The sequence below is a fragment of the Gallus gallus genome, chromosome 18 (assembly GCF_016699485.2).
Source record: "Gallus gallus isolate bGalGal1 chromosome 18, bGalGal1.mat.broiler.GRCg7b, whole genome shotgun sequence".
Taxonomy (NCBI): Eukaryota; Metazoa; Chordata; class Aves; order Galliformes; family Phasianidae; genus Gallus; species Gallus gallus.
The window spans coordinates 5,491,314-5,508,290 of record NC_052549.1 but is presented as its reverse complement, the minus strand read 5'-3'; the positions used below and the strand labels follow the sequence as shown (position 1 = coordinate 5,508,290).

Sequence of the window (16,977 nt, the reverse complement as noted above, 5' to 3'; positions counted from 1 at the left end):
TTGCATCAGGAATCAAAACCAAAACTACAACGCCAGTCTATTAATTCACTGAGATGATCAAACTGAAGTCAAGGGATGTTTTGGAAAGAGGGAGTTGAGAAGACAATCACAGAATCACAGAATGGCCTGGGTTGCAAAGGACCACAATGCTCATTCAGTTCCAACCCCCTGCTATGTGCAGGGTCACCAACCAGCAGCCCAGGCTGCCCAAAGCCACATCCAGCCTGGCCTTGAATGCCTGCAGGGATGGGGCATCCACAGCCTCCTTGGGCAACCTGTTCCAGTGAGCAATGCTTATTTTACAAAAGATCACTACAGCTGTCCCAGAATTAAAAGGCAATGCATGCAGTCATCTGAAACATGGGACAAAACACAAACAACAGTGGTTTCCTACAAAAATAGCTTTCCTATAAAGATAACCTCCCCCCACTGCCATGCATGGAACCAACAGTGCTTGTGAATGGACAGAAGCACCCTGAGGTGGGTGTGTGTCACATTGAACACGAGAAATGGTGGTTTCACAGCCAAATACGAATGAGCGAAGATGAAAAGGTGCAGGACGAGCTGCAGGATCTGTGCCCATCTCCACTGACTGCCTCATAAACAGGCAGGATACACTTCTGTAATTTCAGAGTATTGCTTTCCACTGCAGAGCCCTGTATTTCTTGGAAACGCGTTTTAGGAGGGGAGGAGGGAGCGTTTTGCCATTAAAAGCAGCAGTGTTTCCAACTGCCAACTAGTTTTGGTAATGACCATAATAGAGCTCACAGTGCAATTCTAAGTATCAATTGCATCAGTTGCCTGGATGCAGGACAGGCAAAAGAAGAACAGTAAAAATATATCTGATGCCATTAAAAGATGGCCAAGGAAACAGCACAGATGTGAGACAACATCTTACAGCAAGCACAGCTTAGTCATGCAATGGAAACAGCAAAAATGACCATTAAAATCTAATAATTCAGAGCACATCCAGAAAGAGCAGGCTGATAGGTACCCCCATCAGCCCTCATCTCAGCACAGTGAGATCTCTATCAGCCTCTTTTAGCAAAGGAAAATGGAGGCTGGATGGTAAATCAGTCACAGCTGTTACTCATCAGGTGTCACTTGGGCAGCACAGCAATGGATTCCATGCTTCAGCTGATCACGTCCCAACCCAAGGAGAGCACGGTGATGCTGGAGAACAATTCAGAGTGAATGATGAGAGCCTTCAGAGCTCCACAAAACCCCCACCTGTCCAAGAGGCCCCAGTCCTCATCGCTGTGCTCAAAGCATAAGGAATGCACGCTCGCTTCTCCTTTCTGTGCTCCAGGAGTAATGTGAGTGTAACATTCCAGCAGAGCTGATGCAGCATTGCCTGCATTCCTTCCAAAACCACCAAAAAGAGGGTGAGAAAGAAACGACCACACAGTCATACATCTGCTGGGGTTGGAAGGGACCCTCAGCGTCACCTGGTCCACCTCCCCTGCAGCAGCAGAGCGTCTCTGTCTCGGCTGGTTTCCTCCACAGGGCAACAACACACACATAGAGCCTCCATGAGGCACATCACAGCTGCTCCACTGCTATGGCACAGCAGGGATGGAGCAAAGGGGGGCTGGGTTCAGTGCAGAGGGAGGACGGGGAATAAAAGGAGGGAAGGAAAGCGTCGGCTGGGGGAGCGGGTGGGGGTCGGATTGTGGGATGGAGGGTGGGAGGGCTCAGGGGGCTCACAGGGCCAGGGCTGGCAGGCAGCAGCAGATGGCAGCCACAGAGCGGGGTCACCGCCCTCGGGAGAAGGCAGAAGGGCGCCCCGTAGCAGAAGGTAAAGGCCGGGACTTCGAGGCGGCAGACGGAGGGCACAGAGCGGCTGCAAGAGAGCAGGAGGACAGCGGGGAGAGAGAGCGAGCAGGGAACGGGATGGGCGCTGCGCCGGCAGCTCCGCGGGATGAGCGGATGACGCGCGGGCCGTGCGCCGTGTGATGGTGCCGGCGGAGGAGACCTTCGGAGCATCCCGTACCCGTTACCCATTACCCGTACCCGTTACCCGTGCCCGTACCCGCCGACCCGCACGTCCTCCCGCCCGCAGCTGCGGGCCGCGTCTCCATGGCAACCGCGGCGGGCAACGCCTGGCGGAGGCGGGGTCGTCACCATGGCAACGGCGGCGCTGACGCCCCGCCCACCTCCAGCCCCGGGCCGGCCTCTGGCGAGCCCCGCCGGCAGCCAATCAGCGCGCTGCCCGCCCCGCCCCGCCCCCCGCGGCTGCCCCCCGCCGGCCGGCTCCCCTCGCCCTCCTCCTCCTTTCTCAGCCGGGCCGCGTTTCCCGCTCTCTCTCACGGCTTTCACACTCCCTCAGCTGCTACCGTGATTTGGTGCTCGCGTTTTGCCCACCTCGTCCCCTCTGTTGACATCCAGCAGTCCTTCTTCCAGGCTGCGCCCCTCGTTAAACCCACGTCTCTTCTAAGAACACCATCTGTAGTTCCAGCCCTTTGGCTGGGCTGCTCTGGGCCCCATCCAAGCTGCAAAAGCAATAAATAATAGATGAAGTTTCTGCTCCCAGGACATAAATCCAGCCGTGAGAGCAGGGTGAGCCATCAGAGCATCACCGCCGTGACGCTGAGGAAGTTGTGATGCACCAACCGGGAGCATGGCGTGATTTGCCTTGAGTCACTGCCATGAGTCGCATGGCTGGAAGCCACGGGGCACATTTCCTGTAATGCACGTCAGAACGCTGCCGTTGCTGAAGGGATATACTTCGTTTGTTTGTATAAATCACCTCTGGTTCAAAGCACACTGTGTGAGATTTGGCCTCAAATGATCTTCAAAACCTTCTAGGCAATCAAAAATTACGCTGCAAGGCCCAGTGTAATGTACGCTTTGCAATGGGGGTCTCAAAACACGGTGACGCACTGAACAGGTTGCCCAAGGAGGCTGTGGGTGCCCCATCCCTGCAGGCATTCCAGGCCAGGCTGGATGTGGCTCTGGGCAGCCTGGGCTGCTGGTTGGCGACCCTGCACATAGCAGGGGGTTGGAACTGGATGAGCGTTGTGGTCCTTTTCAACGCAGGCCATTCTGTGATCCTATGATTCTATGGTTCTATGACTACACTGTTGGTGAGTGCTTAAATCTGTACTCCCCACCCATCCCCTTCATTCAAATTCACCATTGTCCCCCCCCGGTATCCCCAGACAGTCCCCAGTCACATCAATAACACGCACTCGTTCCCCATGTGAGGCTCTGATCACAGCCCACCTTCATAAGACCCACCATTACCACAAAACCCACCATTACTTGGACTGCCGATCCCATTCCCTTCACCCTCATTTCTGCTCGGGGCACACACAGGTGCTCCCCTGGGCAACAAGAGGGGCTGCTCTGTGAGCCACACTGGGGGCTCCGCAGTGAGCACAGCCATGGGACGGAGCGTTCAAACACGAGCCAGGAAAAGCCTTCTTTTTGAGCCAGCTCTCCTTCAAATGAATGAACTTCTTGTTCCGACAGAACCCTGAGGAATGTATTTGACAAATAGTAAATATATATATATATAAAAATCAAAACGAACATTTTAAAGATGATCGTATAAGTAAAAGTGGCTGAGCTTGAAGAGGAACTTCTGATCCCCAGTATCTCTGAAACATGGGTGCTGTATATTAGAAACACTTAAATGCGTATTTAGGATGTATTTAAATCCCAGTTTCATCCAGGCTTGAAGAATTTGATTTCCATGTCTCTCTTTCCCATACCTGTATAACTGTAGGTTCATACTTGTTAAGTCTTTGCACCTCTTTGTAGGTACACTTCACGTTCCAGGAGTGCACCTTGAGAACCACACAGAAAGCCTTTATTTCCAGCCTTGCTTTAGGAACAAACTACAGATTGTTGAAACCTCAAGGCTGAAGGTTTCTTCAATAGCCATCCTACAAGGGCTCTTTGTGCAGCACGCTCTGCCACGCGTCCCTTTTGAAGCAAAGGGGAGTGCTGGCTGCTCTTGAAGCCATTTGAAATGTCCACTGTTATGGTTCAAACACTTAAAAATGTTGCAGTATAAAGCTATAATTAATAGCTTTATAGTTAGTTCAAGTGTCAATAAGGTAAATGCCTCAAAAGTCAAACGTCTCCAAAAGCTTAAAGAGAACAAATACATGCAGGTGCTGTCAAGGTAATACTTGGGACTCACCGACAGATAGCAGGCACAGCAAAGAGTGCGGTTGGAATTTGGAATGGGTGATTAAGCTGAAAAATATTCCTTTGTAGCTCTGTCAAAGAGTGTTATTGTGGTTGTTGTATCTGCTGTCGTTTCCATGGCAAGAAATAGGAGGCATTACTTTCGGAGCAACCAAGGTATATTCTTATCACTACTGCCATAGTAACAGCAATGAAATATGGGAGTAGGGAACACAGCAGGATCTGTATTCATTTGGAAACCTGTAAGGAATGACGGAGTGAAGGACGTTTTAGTGGAGGTTTGGTGCAGTCTGAACTCCATCAGTACGCCCAAATGATATTCTTTCCTATTAAGAATCTTCATCACTGAGAAGCGAATTGAGTGTCACAGTGTATGCTGGACAGATGCAGCTCCTACTCAACGACTCCTCATGAGTTCATGCTAATGACAGTTTGAGAACACACGCAATGTGCACACTTAGAGATAAACAACAGCGGGGTGCACAGCATTGTGGGTCCGTTTCTAACAACCACAAAGATTTCTTCCCAAAGCTGTGTTCAGAGGTCGATGCCTTAAGTCACTGTCTTTGAGTTCTCTTTGCTGTGCATTCATATTCCCTTTACTCACAATGTAGCACATTTATTGCTTAAAGAGATGCTATTTAACCCCACTTAGCAGATATGGGCTCGGTGCCTTCATCTCAGTTTCAAACATTTCAGAGGTTATCTGGACTGAGTGCAGGATGCTGCAGGGGCAGCAGCCCTGTGCTCTGCTCACTCACACTGGAGCCTTGTTTGAGCACTGAATTAAATGCAGTGAGCTGGGTGTCCATGTTGAGGGCTGTCATTTATCCTGGCACGCCATCCCCGATGAGTGCATCGCTTTCAGATGCATGCTTTTCACATGTTCTTCAAAAACAATGGGAGGAATCGGCTCCAAAAGTGACAGCACAGAGCTCTGGATGCAGTTTCCTCATCGGCTGCTGAATGGCTAAGGATGTGTGCTGCTGAAAAATAGAATCACGGGACGGTTGGAGTTGGAAGGGACCCTAAAGGCCATCTGGTGCCAGCCCTGCACTGAGCAGGGACACCCACAGCTCCAGCAGTGCTCACAGCCCATCCCCTGACCTCGGCTGTCTGCAGGGATGGGGCACCACCGCCTCTCTAGGCAACCTGTGCCAATGCCTCACTGCCCGTGGTGTGAAAACTTCCCTATACCCAATCTAAACCTCCCCTCTTTCAGTATGAAACCATTTCCCCCCATCCCATCCCATCCCATCCCATCCCATCCCATCCCATCCCATCCCACTCCATCCCATCCCATCCCATCCCATCCCATCCCATTTCCATCCCATCCCATCCCATTCCCATCCCATCCCATTCCATTCCCATCCCATCCCATCCCATCCCAACTGCTACAGACTCTGTCCCAGTAGGTGCTCCAGGTCTCAGTGCACTTACAGCACACAACCTGGTTTATGTTTGGAGCGCTCCTCTCACTGCTGTGTACATACACAGATGTTGGGGTGTGACTTGTAGGGGAGGGGATGTGGTTGCAGTGTTGCACAAATTGGTACCTTCTGGTGGTTGAGAAGGCGCTGATGAAATGGGACAATACAGAGTGAAGATGTGAAACTTCAGACTCCATGGAGGTTTTTCTTCCTCCTGTGCATTACGTTTGCTTTGACTTCTGATTCAGCTTTGCCATCACATCCTTTTTTACCCACTCAGGGACAAAGGCAGATAGGGCTGAGCGGGTCTCTGGATGCAGCCAGCAAGGCACACACTGCTAATCTTAAGGCTGTGTCAAACCGGTTGTTATCTGCCAACCATTACCTGAATGCAGGCTGTTGGGGCAGCTGAAAGTAACTGCAGGATAACAAAACCCGCTGAGTGCTGTGGGGCTCCTGGTGCAGGCAGTGCAGTGCCTGGAGCTCAGCAGAAGGGGTGGAGTCCGTGATAAGGATGTGTGATCTCTACTGCCAGTCCCAAAAGGACCGGAAAGCAGTTACAGCTCTTGACATATCAAACATTGCCACAGCCTCTGAGCGTCACTGCTTAAGGAAGGACAGTTCCATCCTTCAAAAATGTTTTGATATTCCCCTATACTTGAGTTACTACGTGATAGAAATGCACGGCCCCAGAGGAGACCTTTTAATTGAAACCTTAGGGATGTGTGCTATGTAAGTACACGGGGTGGACAGAGGTGCCTAGGAATGGAGAGCTGTGAAGAAAGGAAAGGGAAGCCAGGAAATAGCTGCCAATATGTCACCTACATCCTATAGGTACAGTTACGTTTTGAATTGCTTCTAAAGCATCAGTAGCTCTTAGAGGCACTCACATGATAGAAGAAGCTAAATAAGGAAAGAGATGTTCACAAACACATTGAAGAGAGGGGGCCTGGAGCATCTCCCATGGACAAGGCTGAGAGCCCTGGGGCTGTTCTCTCCGGGAAGAGGTGGCTGAGAGGGATCTCATCGCTGTTTGTAAATATCTAAAACACAGGAATCAACCCGACGGGGGCAGACTCTTTTTGGGGGTGTGCAGCGATAGAACAGGGGGCAATGGGCACAATGCCTGCAGCGTGAGGGGCTCTCCTCCGGAGACCTTCAAGACCCGTCTGGGCGCCCACCCGCACGACCCGCCGTAGGGCTGCGCTCCCGCAGCGCGGCCGCACCCCGTCATTCCCAGCGGAGCGCCTCAACCCGCTCGGGGGCTGCGGGCGGTGCCGTCTGCGGGCGGTCCTCGGCGGTCGGGTGGGACGGCACCGAGCGCGACCGCGTGCCTCTGAGCGGGCGAAGCCGCGGCGGCGGGAAGGGCCACGTGGCGGCGCTAGGACTCGGGCGGCCCCGCGGGGACAGGGGAGGGGCGAGCGGACGCGACCCGCCTCGCCGAGGCGCTCGGCAGACGGGCAGCGCCGGGTCGCACCGGAGAGCACGCGGGGAGAGCGGGCGGAGGTCCGGAGAGCGCGCGGGGATCTGCACTCAGGTACCGTACCGAGGCGGAGCCGCCTCGCGCGATGCTGGGGAGCGCTGGGTGCGGAGGGGCGCGGTGGGTCCGAGCGGGGCGGGCGGAGGGCGCGCGGAGCTCCGTGCGGCCGCATCCCTCGGGTCGGCGCCGCGGGGCGGTGGGAGCGGCGCGGTCCGTCCCGGCTCCGCCAGGCGCGGGGCGCCGAACCCCCCCGGCCGCGCTGCGGGAGATGCCGGCGGGCAGCGATGCTGCGGGCTGTCGGTCGGGAGCTGCCACAGACGCGCGCTTCTCGCGCCTCGTCTGCTTATGTGCCGGCCATGTTAATGGAACGCCCGTTCCCAAAGGCTGCTGCAGATTCCCGTTCCCTACAAAACCATCGCCGCGTTTGCCTCCCCCCTTCCCCGACCTCTCCTCCCCGCTGGGCCCCACGAGGCTTTCCATTCTCCCGGTTTGCGCTCCTTTCTTCCGTCCGGCAGTTTGCTGCTGCCTGCCCTTCCTTCGGCCGTTCCATCTCCCACCCCCCGTCTCCCCGCGTCCCGCCGTCCGTGGCTGCACTGAGGTTCATCAGTCCGTCCCCGCTCGCTGTAACGCACGCTGTTACTCGCAGCCCGGGATGACACGGGCGGTTCCCGCTATGGGTTTATCCATAGCATCGCGTCCGTTGCGTTCCCCGCCCCAGCTGCTCTGCGGGGGAGGCTGTTTGCCTTTACAATTAGCGCCTAAGAACCGGGCTCTTCAAATTATCTGCGATAGTCGGGTGATGCTTTGGTGTCTTTATTTCTCCTCGCTGAGCACATCACCAGCGAGCGCCACGAGCTCGGCTGGTGCGAAAGCGATGCCCTCGGGTCAGACGATGAGCTGTTCCTGCGGCTCTCTCCTTACCGAGAAGGAAACGGCTCTTTTAATCTCGAGGTGAACGCTTTCCTTCGTTACAAACACAACCTGGCAGCAGCAGCCCGCTCTTCTCCGGCAGCACACGGGCAGATACACCGGGCAGATACACCCACCACCCTATCAGCGATCAGCGCTGTTGCTGAGAAGTGGATGTGTTCCTCTGAAAGCCGCGGTTGTTTTTTGCCCTGCACCACACCTATCTCTGTCCGTGCGGACGTGTGTCTGTCAGCATCCCCTCGGGTGCCCTTTCCGAGCAGCAGTGCTGAGCGTGACTCCAGCTCTATGTGAGTTATCCCGCTGCTTTCAGTGCGCTTTCAAAAATAGAAGTTACGGCGTTGCACTGAAGTGGGATCCCTGCGTTCCCCGCGTGTCACGGCCATTCATTTCAGCCCTGTGCCCACGGCGGTGCTTTCACAAAGGCGTTGTGCCAATTGTTTCCTTATTCCGGCCCGTGTCAAAGCAAACCGGCGCTGAGGTCTCCGTGCTTATTGTTTGCTTATTGCTGTGCCACACAACGGCTCTGCTCCGCTCTGCCGTGCGGTCGCATTCCTGCGCGGTGCCTCAGCTTGGCAGGTGTGGCTGGAATGGCTTCACACACCGCGTGGTGTTCGGGAACCCACCTAACTCTGTGTCTGTCGTCCCCCCCTGCTCACATCTCCCACCCCACCCTCCCAGCCCCGCTGCAGGTGCTGCTCTCACAGCTTCTGCTTTATGTTGGGGAACTGCCGAGCTCTGTGTGTTAACAAAGCACCGCTCCCTCGGGGATAAATGTTGCGAAACTGAACTCCTCTGTGTCAGCCTGAACCCCTCTGTGCCACCCTTCTGTGGCGCTTTACTCAACAGAAAGCCCTTAAAGCCGCTGTCTGTGGCAGTGTTACCCTGCTGCGGAGCTCTGTCACTGCCTGTCCCCTGTTTGGGTGCTTTTTCCCTCCTCCACCCTCAGCATAAGGTGAAGGTGAAGGCCTTTCCCTTTCTGCCCAGCGGTGACAACGCGGCCCCTCTGCATGTAGCGCTCAGCCCGGCTCCCACCGCCACTGCTGGGGGTTGGGTGCTGCTCCTCCTTTTTGATGCCCACAGGCAAAGGCAGAGGTCTGTGGCCTCTATTGGTGCTCAGCATGGAGCACTCTGTGCTTTTCAGTGTATCCATCCTCCCTCTAAACTGAGGATCCTTATTGTCTTTGTGGCACGTATCAGTGTCAGCTCGGCTGTCTGCCTTTCGGCTGTGGGGTTCTGTCTACTCCCAGTCTGATATGGGATCTCAGTTTGAAGTTCTCGCTTTCCCTCTGATGGCCATTATTTATCTCTGGCTGAGGGGGTCACGCACGTTTCTGGGTGTCCCCCTGTTAAATACATTCTCCAGGCCGGTAGGTCAGCCTTCACACGGCCACATCTCTCCCACCCACACCGCTGCCCCTGCAGCACTGCTGTGTGGCAATGAGGCAGCGGCTGAGCACCACTATGAGGTTCTTCCCGTTTCCACCTTCGGTTTTTTATAATACAGATACTTCTGTGTATGCCGAACCACAGCCCCAGAGATCCCAACAGCAGCGCTACCCCCAATCAGCTGAATATTTCCCGTCCCCCAAGGGGCTGTATGAAGGGCACAGACTCTTTAGCAGGGTCTGTTGGGATGGGATGGGGGAAAATGGTTTCATACTGAAAGAGAGGAGGTTTAGATTGGATATAGGGAAGGTTTAACACCACGGGCAGTGAGGCAGTGGCACAGGTTGCACAGAGAGGCGGTGGTGCCCCATCCCTGCAGACAGCCGAGGTCAGGGGGTGGGCTGTGAGCACTGCTGGAGCTGTGGGTGTCCCTGCTCAGTGCAGGGCTGGCACCAGATGGCCTTTGGGGTCCCTTCCAACTCCAGCCATCCCGTGATTCCTCCTAACTGAGCTTATATCAGTTTCCATGGAAACGGGAGGATAATACCAGCAGCACGAAAACACGCGGATTTAACTGCATTCGCTGCCGTGTAAACACGTTCATTACCAAAGGAAGGGCCCATTTGTGATGGAGGAATCCGGAACAAAACCCACCGCTGCTGTGCTGTGGTGCACGCAGCCCTCAGAGCCCGCTGCGGTGTGCCGGGAGATGGATGAGGAGAATTTCGGCCGCGTTTGCAGCGGGGCCGTTCATTTCTGGAGGGTGAATCGTCTTTTAATGCTGATGCGTTCACGACAACCGGGCGTGGGTTAAAACCGACGAGCGATGTGTGAGGTTCTGTCTGGAGCGCGGGGCGTTGAGCGGGCGGGGGAGGAGCGCAGCGCGGGCGGAGCGCAGCGGGCACTGCCGGCCCTCACAGCGAGCGGCGCTCCGCTCAGCCCCGCCGGCCCCGCCCCGCCCCGCCCCGCGCCGCCCGGTCACGTCCCTCACGTCTCAGTGCGGCGGCCGCCGGCGCGCGCCCTGCCGGGCTGACTGGCAGCGCCGCACGTCAGCGCGGTGCGGTCACGCGGTGCCGCGGCGTAGCGGGCTCAGCCCGGGCCCAACCCCCCCTTCTGTGAGTGCAGAATCACGGAGCGGCTCCGGTTGAAGGAGACCTTACCAATCATCGAGCTCCGCCCCGTGCCGTGGGCTGGGTGCCCCCCACAGCCAACCCACGGCCTCGGGCGCCTCCGGGGACGGTCGGCACGGCTCTGCGCAGTGCCACGGCCTCACCGCTCTGAGTACCACACGACGTGCCCCTCTGCCGGGGCGGCGCAGGGACCTTTGAGCCCCCAGCGCTCACTGCTGCCTCCAGTCCTGCATCTCATCCATCAGAACCCCACGTCCTTCACGGCGCTGCTCGCAGCCCGTTCTGTCAGTCCGTGTGCTGTCGGGGATTGCCCCAACCCAGGCACAGCACTCTGTGCTACGTCGTGTTAAACCTCATTCGGTTCCCATGGGCCCACTTTTTGAGCCAGGTCCCTCCGGATGCCATCATCCCTTCCACTCAGCTCAGTGCCATCAAACCGCTGAGGGTGCGCCCCATCCCCCCGTCACTGTCAAGGATAAGGATGTTGGGTGAGGGGCACTACAGACGTACCCCTGCGGGTCTCTGCTCATCGCTGCCCTCCACCCATAGACCCACTGACCACAACCTCCGGTTGCGTCCATCCAACCGATTCCTTATCACCATATACTCCAGCCATCAAATCCATCTCTCTTCAGTTTAGAGATAAGGATGCGGCACAGGGCCATGTCAAAGGCACAGGTCCAGGTAGACAACAGCACTTGCCCATCCTTTGTCCACCAGTGCCATCACCCCATCACAGAAGGCCACCAGGTGGGTCAGGCACGCTCTGCCCTTGGTGCAACACGAGCAGTGGATGGCAGGAGCCATTCCTTCCTGGGGCTGAAGGTTGCTGTGTTCACTGCTGCCATCTGTTCACAAAGCGTGCTGCTGCTTGATGGCTTACAGAGCTGCTGGCCTCATGAAGGCATGACATTTTGTACACCTTCTCCTTGCTGTTTTGTTACTGCTTTAAAAAAATAAATATCAAGAGCGTTTTATGCTCTGTATCATACAGACATCATTAGGAAAAACAAACCATTCTGAAATGGGGACATACAACCCTATGTCAGAGATGCAGCTTCAGACTTTGATTTACCAGCCCCAAACTTGTGAGAGTGCAGAAACTAAAAAGATAGGCACCTTTTTATATTGTTATGGCAGTCAGCACATCGGCCATCTGCAGTGCCAGACACCTGGAGTCGGGTAAGCCTATTAACAATCATACATTCAGTGCTCACTTTTCTAGACAAGAAGTCTGTGCCAACCAGGCTGGGACAGTCTGGTCCTGAAATAGAGCTGTAAAATGGCATTGTTCCTGGTGACCTGCAGTTCCCAAAGCATTCTTTAGTAACGAACATCCCAATCAATTGTGCTTAAATTATCAGATTTTATACATCTAAGCTTTTATGTTTGTTTGGGCCAGGACTTGTGATGCATGTGCCAGGATTTTGCATCCAGATGTCCCGAGTAGTCCAAGAGCTTCCTCTACCAATGTCTTATAACAAAAATCCCAGGCTTAGAAACTAGCTCTTTCCTTCTAAAATAGTCTGTAACTTCAGCTGTAGTGCACGTTCTGCCTGTTTGGGATAATAATTGTCCCAACGTGTATCAACTAATTTTTGTCTTGATTTCTTAGGGAACCCTCTTGAGCTGCATCATGGGAGCAGTGGTAGTTGATGATGGTCCATCTGGCGTCAAAGCTCCCGATGGAGGCTGGGGCTGGGCTGTCCTTTTCGGCTGTTTTATCATCACAGGATTCTCCTACGCCTTTCCAAAGGCAGTCAGTGTCTTCTTCAAAGAACTCATCCGGGAATTTGGCGTTGGATACAGTGACACTGCATGGATTTCCTCCATTCTGTTGGCCATGCTTTATGGAACAGGTAGGTCTCTTGGTTTTGAGCCAGCATTGCATCATACAGTGATGTCTGTAAATCATACTGACATTTACAGTGTGAATCATGGTTGCTTATTATTGCTCATGTACAAGTAAGGCATTCAAAAAATTTTTATGCATGTAAATGCAGGAATTAGTTACGAACATACAATTTGCATATAAAATTAAACCTCTGTAACTCAGTAGATGCTACAGATGATGAAAAATTGCATGGTGGTACAAAGGAACGGAATATCTGACTGCAAAGGAAAGAATACCCTCTGGGATTGGCCTCGTAGCATAGACAAAGCACGGAAAGAAATGTGAAATGGAAAGAAATGTGAACTGACATGAAACCATTGGTAAAAACTGGTTTAGCTCTGCAACCATAACTTCCTCTCCTTGCCTAGGTCCGCTCTGTAGCGTGTGCGTCAATCGCTTTGGCTGTCGCCCGGTCATGCTGGTAGGTGGCCTTTTTGCCTCCATGGGGATGGTGATAGCCTCCTTCTGCACGAGCATCGTTCAGATCTATCTCACCGCAGGGGTGATCACCGGTAAGCAGAACACGTGGCTGGAATGGGCTCGGCCCATGTCCTGGCTCTAAGCTGATGTTTCATACTACCAACATATCTAAACGATCAGGATCATCCAAACAGGCTTTTATTAAGACAGCAGATAAAGCTAGAATGATTTTATGTATTTATTCACCTATTTATTTATCTATCACAAATGGCATCTTTTTCTGGTATGTTTAACGGCCACTGCTGTTATCAGTGAAGAGTAAAGATAAGAATAATACTGAAGTGGGGTTCTCTTACACCTGTTACCATGGAGCTCTTTTGTCCATTTGCAGTAAAACTAATCTCAGGTCATCAATCAGAAAAACTGCAATTGATTTTTTCTTTTTTTAATGGCGCTCTTGGAGGACTCTATTAACTTCTCGTCCCTTCTGTTACAGGTTTGGGTCTGGCACTCAACTTTCAGCCTTCGCTCATCATGTTAAACCGTTACTTTGACAAACGCCGACCCTTGGCCAACGGGCTGTCTGCTGCTGGGAGCCCAGTGTTCCTTTGTGCCCTTTCACCGCTGGGGCAGATACTGCAACATGAGTATGGTTGGAGAGGAGGATTCCTTATACTGGGTGGGATGCTGCTCAACTGTTGTGTATGTGGAGCATTAATGAGACCTTTGGAGCCACCCAAAAAATCTGAAGCTACCAAAGAACCTGCTGAGAAGAAAGCAAAGAAAAAACTCCTGGATTTCAGCGTGTTTAAAGATGGTGGTTTTGTGATCTACACGCTAGCAGCATCTATCATGGTGCTTGGCCTCTTTGTTCCCCCAGTTTTTGTTGTGAGTTATGCCAAGGATTTAGGGTATCAGGACACCAAAGCAGCTTTTCTTCTGACGATTCTGGGATTTATTGATATCTTTGCTCGTCCAATTTGCGGAATGGTAGCTGGTCTCAAGTGGGTTAGACCACGCTGTGTCTACCTCTTCAGTTTTGCTATGATTTTTAATGGCTTTACAGATCTCATGGGCTCCATGTCTGTCGATTACGGTGGCCTGGTGGTCTTCTGCATTTTCTTTGGCATTTCTTACGGAATGGTAGGTGCTCTTCAGTTTGAAGTTCTCATGGCTATTGTTGGCACTCAGAAGTTTTCCAGTGCTATTGGCTTGGTGCTCCTGGCAGAAGCGATGGCAGTTCTAATCGGTCCGCCGTCAGCAGGTCAGTATTCCACTTAGTTGAGAATTCAAAACCGTTGACATTGCAGGGTGAAAAAGACAAAACGAGTCGCTCACAACGTGCATGTTGTCCTTGTGTTGCACATGCTTACATGACTTTGTACAGTTAGAATCAGAAATAGCCCAGAACAGGGAAGGATGTTTTGTCCTTCTTGTATCTGTTTGCAAGGACTGGTTGAGCTGCCATTTGGAGGTGCTGCTCTTTTTGCAATGAAAGCCTGAAGTGCATCTCCTGTTAGATAGCATTGTATGAGTTTCACACACGGTAAACATCATCAAATTTAAACCTCTTTGGAGTTGGAATTCAGATTGAATCCCATCAGTTTCATTTGGAAGGTAGTAGGACAGATTCTCTGTACCCATGGTAGGTTTGAAGGATGAAAGAAAACTTTACAAGAGGAGGAAAAAGAAATAACCAACTTGACAAGAAAGGCTCTAAAGCATCAGGATTGTTCCAGGGAAGGCAGACTGATAGTGCTGCATATATCTTGTAACCTCAAAGTATGGCAACACTGCAAAATATTCAGATTCCTAAATTTGTAATGGCAAGTTCAGTAACAACCAACAGCCAACCCTGCTGCTTCATAGTTTGTTGTGAGGTACACAGCGGTTGCCTCATCTCTTGCATCTGAAGGCTGCACTGCTTTTATTTCAGTTCAGCTCCTGTCAGTGTGTGCAGGGGAGGACATGTTCTGGGATGTGAAGTGCTTTCAGTCATTGCTAAGCTGAAGTGAAATAATGGAAATACTTTGGTGTAAACTTATTTACCTGCAGTATTGTCTTTTTTAGGTAAACTCTTGGATCTAACACGGAGGTACATGTTTGTCTTTATTATTGCTGGAATTGAAGTTACCACCTCAGCGCTGGTACTGGCCTTGGGAAATTTCTTCTGCATTAAGAAAAAACCAGCAGAACCACACACAAAAGAAGCAGCAGCAGAAAGAGAGGAATTAAACAAATCTGAAGACAAAACTCCCGAGGATGCCAAGGTGGACTCCATTGAGGTGGAGCAGTTCCTAAAAGATGAGCCCGAAAAAAATGGCGAGGTCGTAACTAACCCAGAAACCTGCGTGTGAGCACGGCACAAAGCCCACACAGCGTTTAGAAGAGGGTCAAACAGAATTTCAACACTATTTATTTTAGAAATAGAACTAGCTTAGGGCTGGGCCGTCTGCGTTATTAACTGGAGGCCGGTCAGCTCATCAGGTCTCTCTGGAAGCTGATTTACTAAGACAACCTTTTATCAGAAAATTAGCTTTATCAGTGAAAGGTGAAACATTGTGGTTATACTTTTTATGTAAACAAAAAAAGCTTTTCTGAACACAAGTAGAGTCTTGCCATGCATCACCAGAAACTGCTCATTGGCATGGATAGAGGAAGGATATATTACGAGTATGTTTTCAGATAATACGGGTGAAATTGCTGTGTTCTGTGGCTAAATGTAATTTCCCTTTCTGTGCTTTTTGGGAAGGGGAAAGAGTTTGAGATGGAGAAAAATCTCAGGAACTTAAAGGTCTCCATTAGGTCTTTGAATTTCTTACTTTTTTTAGACTTTCAGATTAATTGGCTCAGCCCTAGTATAATTTTGATAATACCTGTTACTTTGGTTTATGCAAATGTATTTCTATGAGTTTTGTCTAAACCTGTAGTCTTTATAATTGTCATCTGGAAACACTGTACACAGAAAGGCACATCGCAGGCACTGTCCTCAGCAGATCACACAAGCCCTGTTCCTAGGGAATGCTAAAAGGAAAATAAAATGAGTAGACTCTATCCCAACAGACAATAAGCAAAGTTCATCTCTGTTCATATACACTGCTCTCAGTACAGTTTCCCTGCAACACTGAAAAATATTACAGGTATCATCCAGATGGACAGGAGGCTTAGTAGAATCTTCTGAAAGTGTATCTGTTTTGTATATACATTTTAATTGTCCAGATTACATCTATCAGACATGGGGCTACAGGGTAACTTAGGGGGCAGGTTGGGACTACTTTGAAACACATTACTGTTACATCTTTAATATGCAACGTCAGCAACGCAGGAAAAACTTGATGGATTTCTACCTTTAACGTTTAATTTACTCCTCTTCCCTCTGCTTTAATTATCTATAGAAGTTCAGAGGGCCATTCTGGTTGCTTAAGATGATGGAACTGCTGATCACATTTATGACAGCACTAAATGAGAGCTCATCAAGCGCTGGGCCTGCTCTGCTACCTGTTTACTATACAAAGGCTCTGTGTAGTCCTTACATCATGTCTGATGTCAAATGAGGGAAGGGGAAGTAACACAAACAGATCCGACAAGGCAGGGGTTGGAGAAATGCAGAAAGGGAAAAGATTCACTGTGAGGATTTTGAATAGGAAAGGAAGGTAGAAGGAAGACATTCTCTATTACATGTATAAAAAAATAGAGTATATTGTCTATTCTACATTTTTTTTCCCCACAAACATATTGAAAACATGTAGTATTTTCTATAAAATGATGCTATTTCAACCCAGTTTTCAGAAACGTGTATAAAAAGCCCTGTGGGATTTATGAGTGCAGTAAGAATCTTCAAAATAGGCTTAATTGTAATGGATTCTATTTTCTTCTCAGGGGGGATTCTAAGGCAGTATACGGAAGAAATACGATCATGAGTTGTCCCACATGTGGTCATTTTAGCAGATACAGTACAACCAAAGAAGGGCCAAAACCACAACCCATGGGATTATTTTGGATACCAGCTTCCACTCTGCTAATTCCTTCACAATGATTTTGCATTGTTAGGACAAATTTAAACCTTAGGAACACCATTTTATTTTTCGGTAGCGATTTTACACAGAAACGGATGCTGCACTCAATAAAATGTTTATTTTTTATATTGGA

The 16,977-nt window shown here is 51.1% G+C and overlaps 2 protein-coding genes across 4 annotated transcripts in view; one reads left to right on the top strand and one right to left on the bottom strand.

The window, feature by feature from the left end:
• Nucleotides 1-2,492, bottom strand: part of CCDC57 (coiled-coil domain containing 57) — a 29,863-nt gene extending 27,371 nt beyond the window's left edge. The window contains exons 1-2 of one of the 2 annotated variants that reach the window (XM_015295348.4): nt 2,033-2,136; nt 1,231-1,362 (exon numbers count right to left, since the gene is read on the bottom strand). In XM_015295348.4, the coding sequence (XP_015150834.3) occupies nt 1,231-1,362; nt 2,033-2,127 (227 nt within the window). In that variant the 5' untranslated portion in view covers nt 2,128-2,136. Of the gene's footprint in view, nt 1-1,230; nt 1,363-2,032; nt 2,137-2,364 lie in introns of those variants that run through there. The other variant, XM_040649691.1, reaches the window with a different exon arrangement.
• A 4,530-nt stretch (nt 2,493-7,022) lies between these two features.
• On the top strand, nt 7,023-16,977 carry SLC16A3 (solute carrier family 16 member 3). 2 transcript variants are annotated; one of them, NM_204663.2, is made up of 5 exons: nt 7,023-7,125; nt 12,130-12,373; nt 12,777-12,920; nt 13,325-14,092; nt 14,899-16,977. In NM_204663.2, exons 2-5 carry the CDS (start codon nt 12,151-12,153, stop codon nt 15,183-15,185), a joined length of 1,422 nt encoding a protein of 473 aa, NP_989994.2. In that variant the 5' UTR covers nt 7,023-7,125; nt 12,130-12,150; the 3' UTR covers nt 15,186-16,977. The 2 variants fall into 2 exon arrangements, with proteins under 2 accessions (NP_989994.2, XP_040505392.1); XM_040649458.2 differs by having other exon boundaries at nt 7,043-11,696.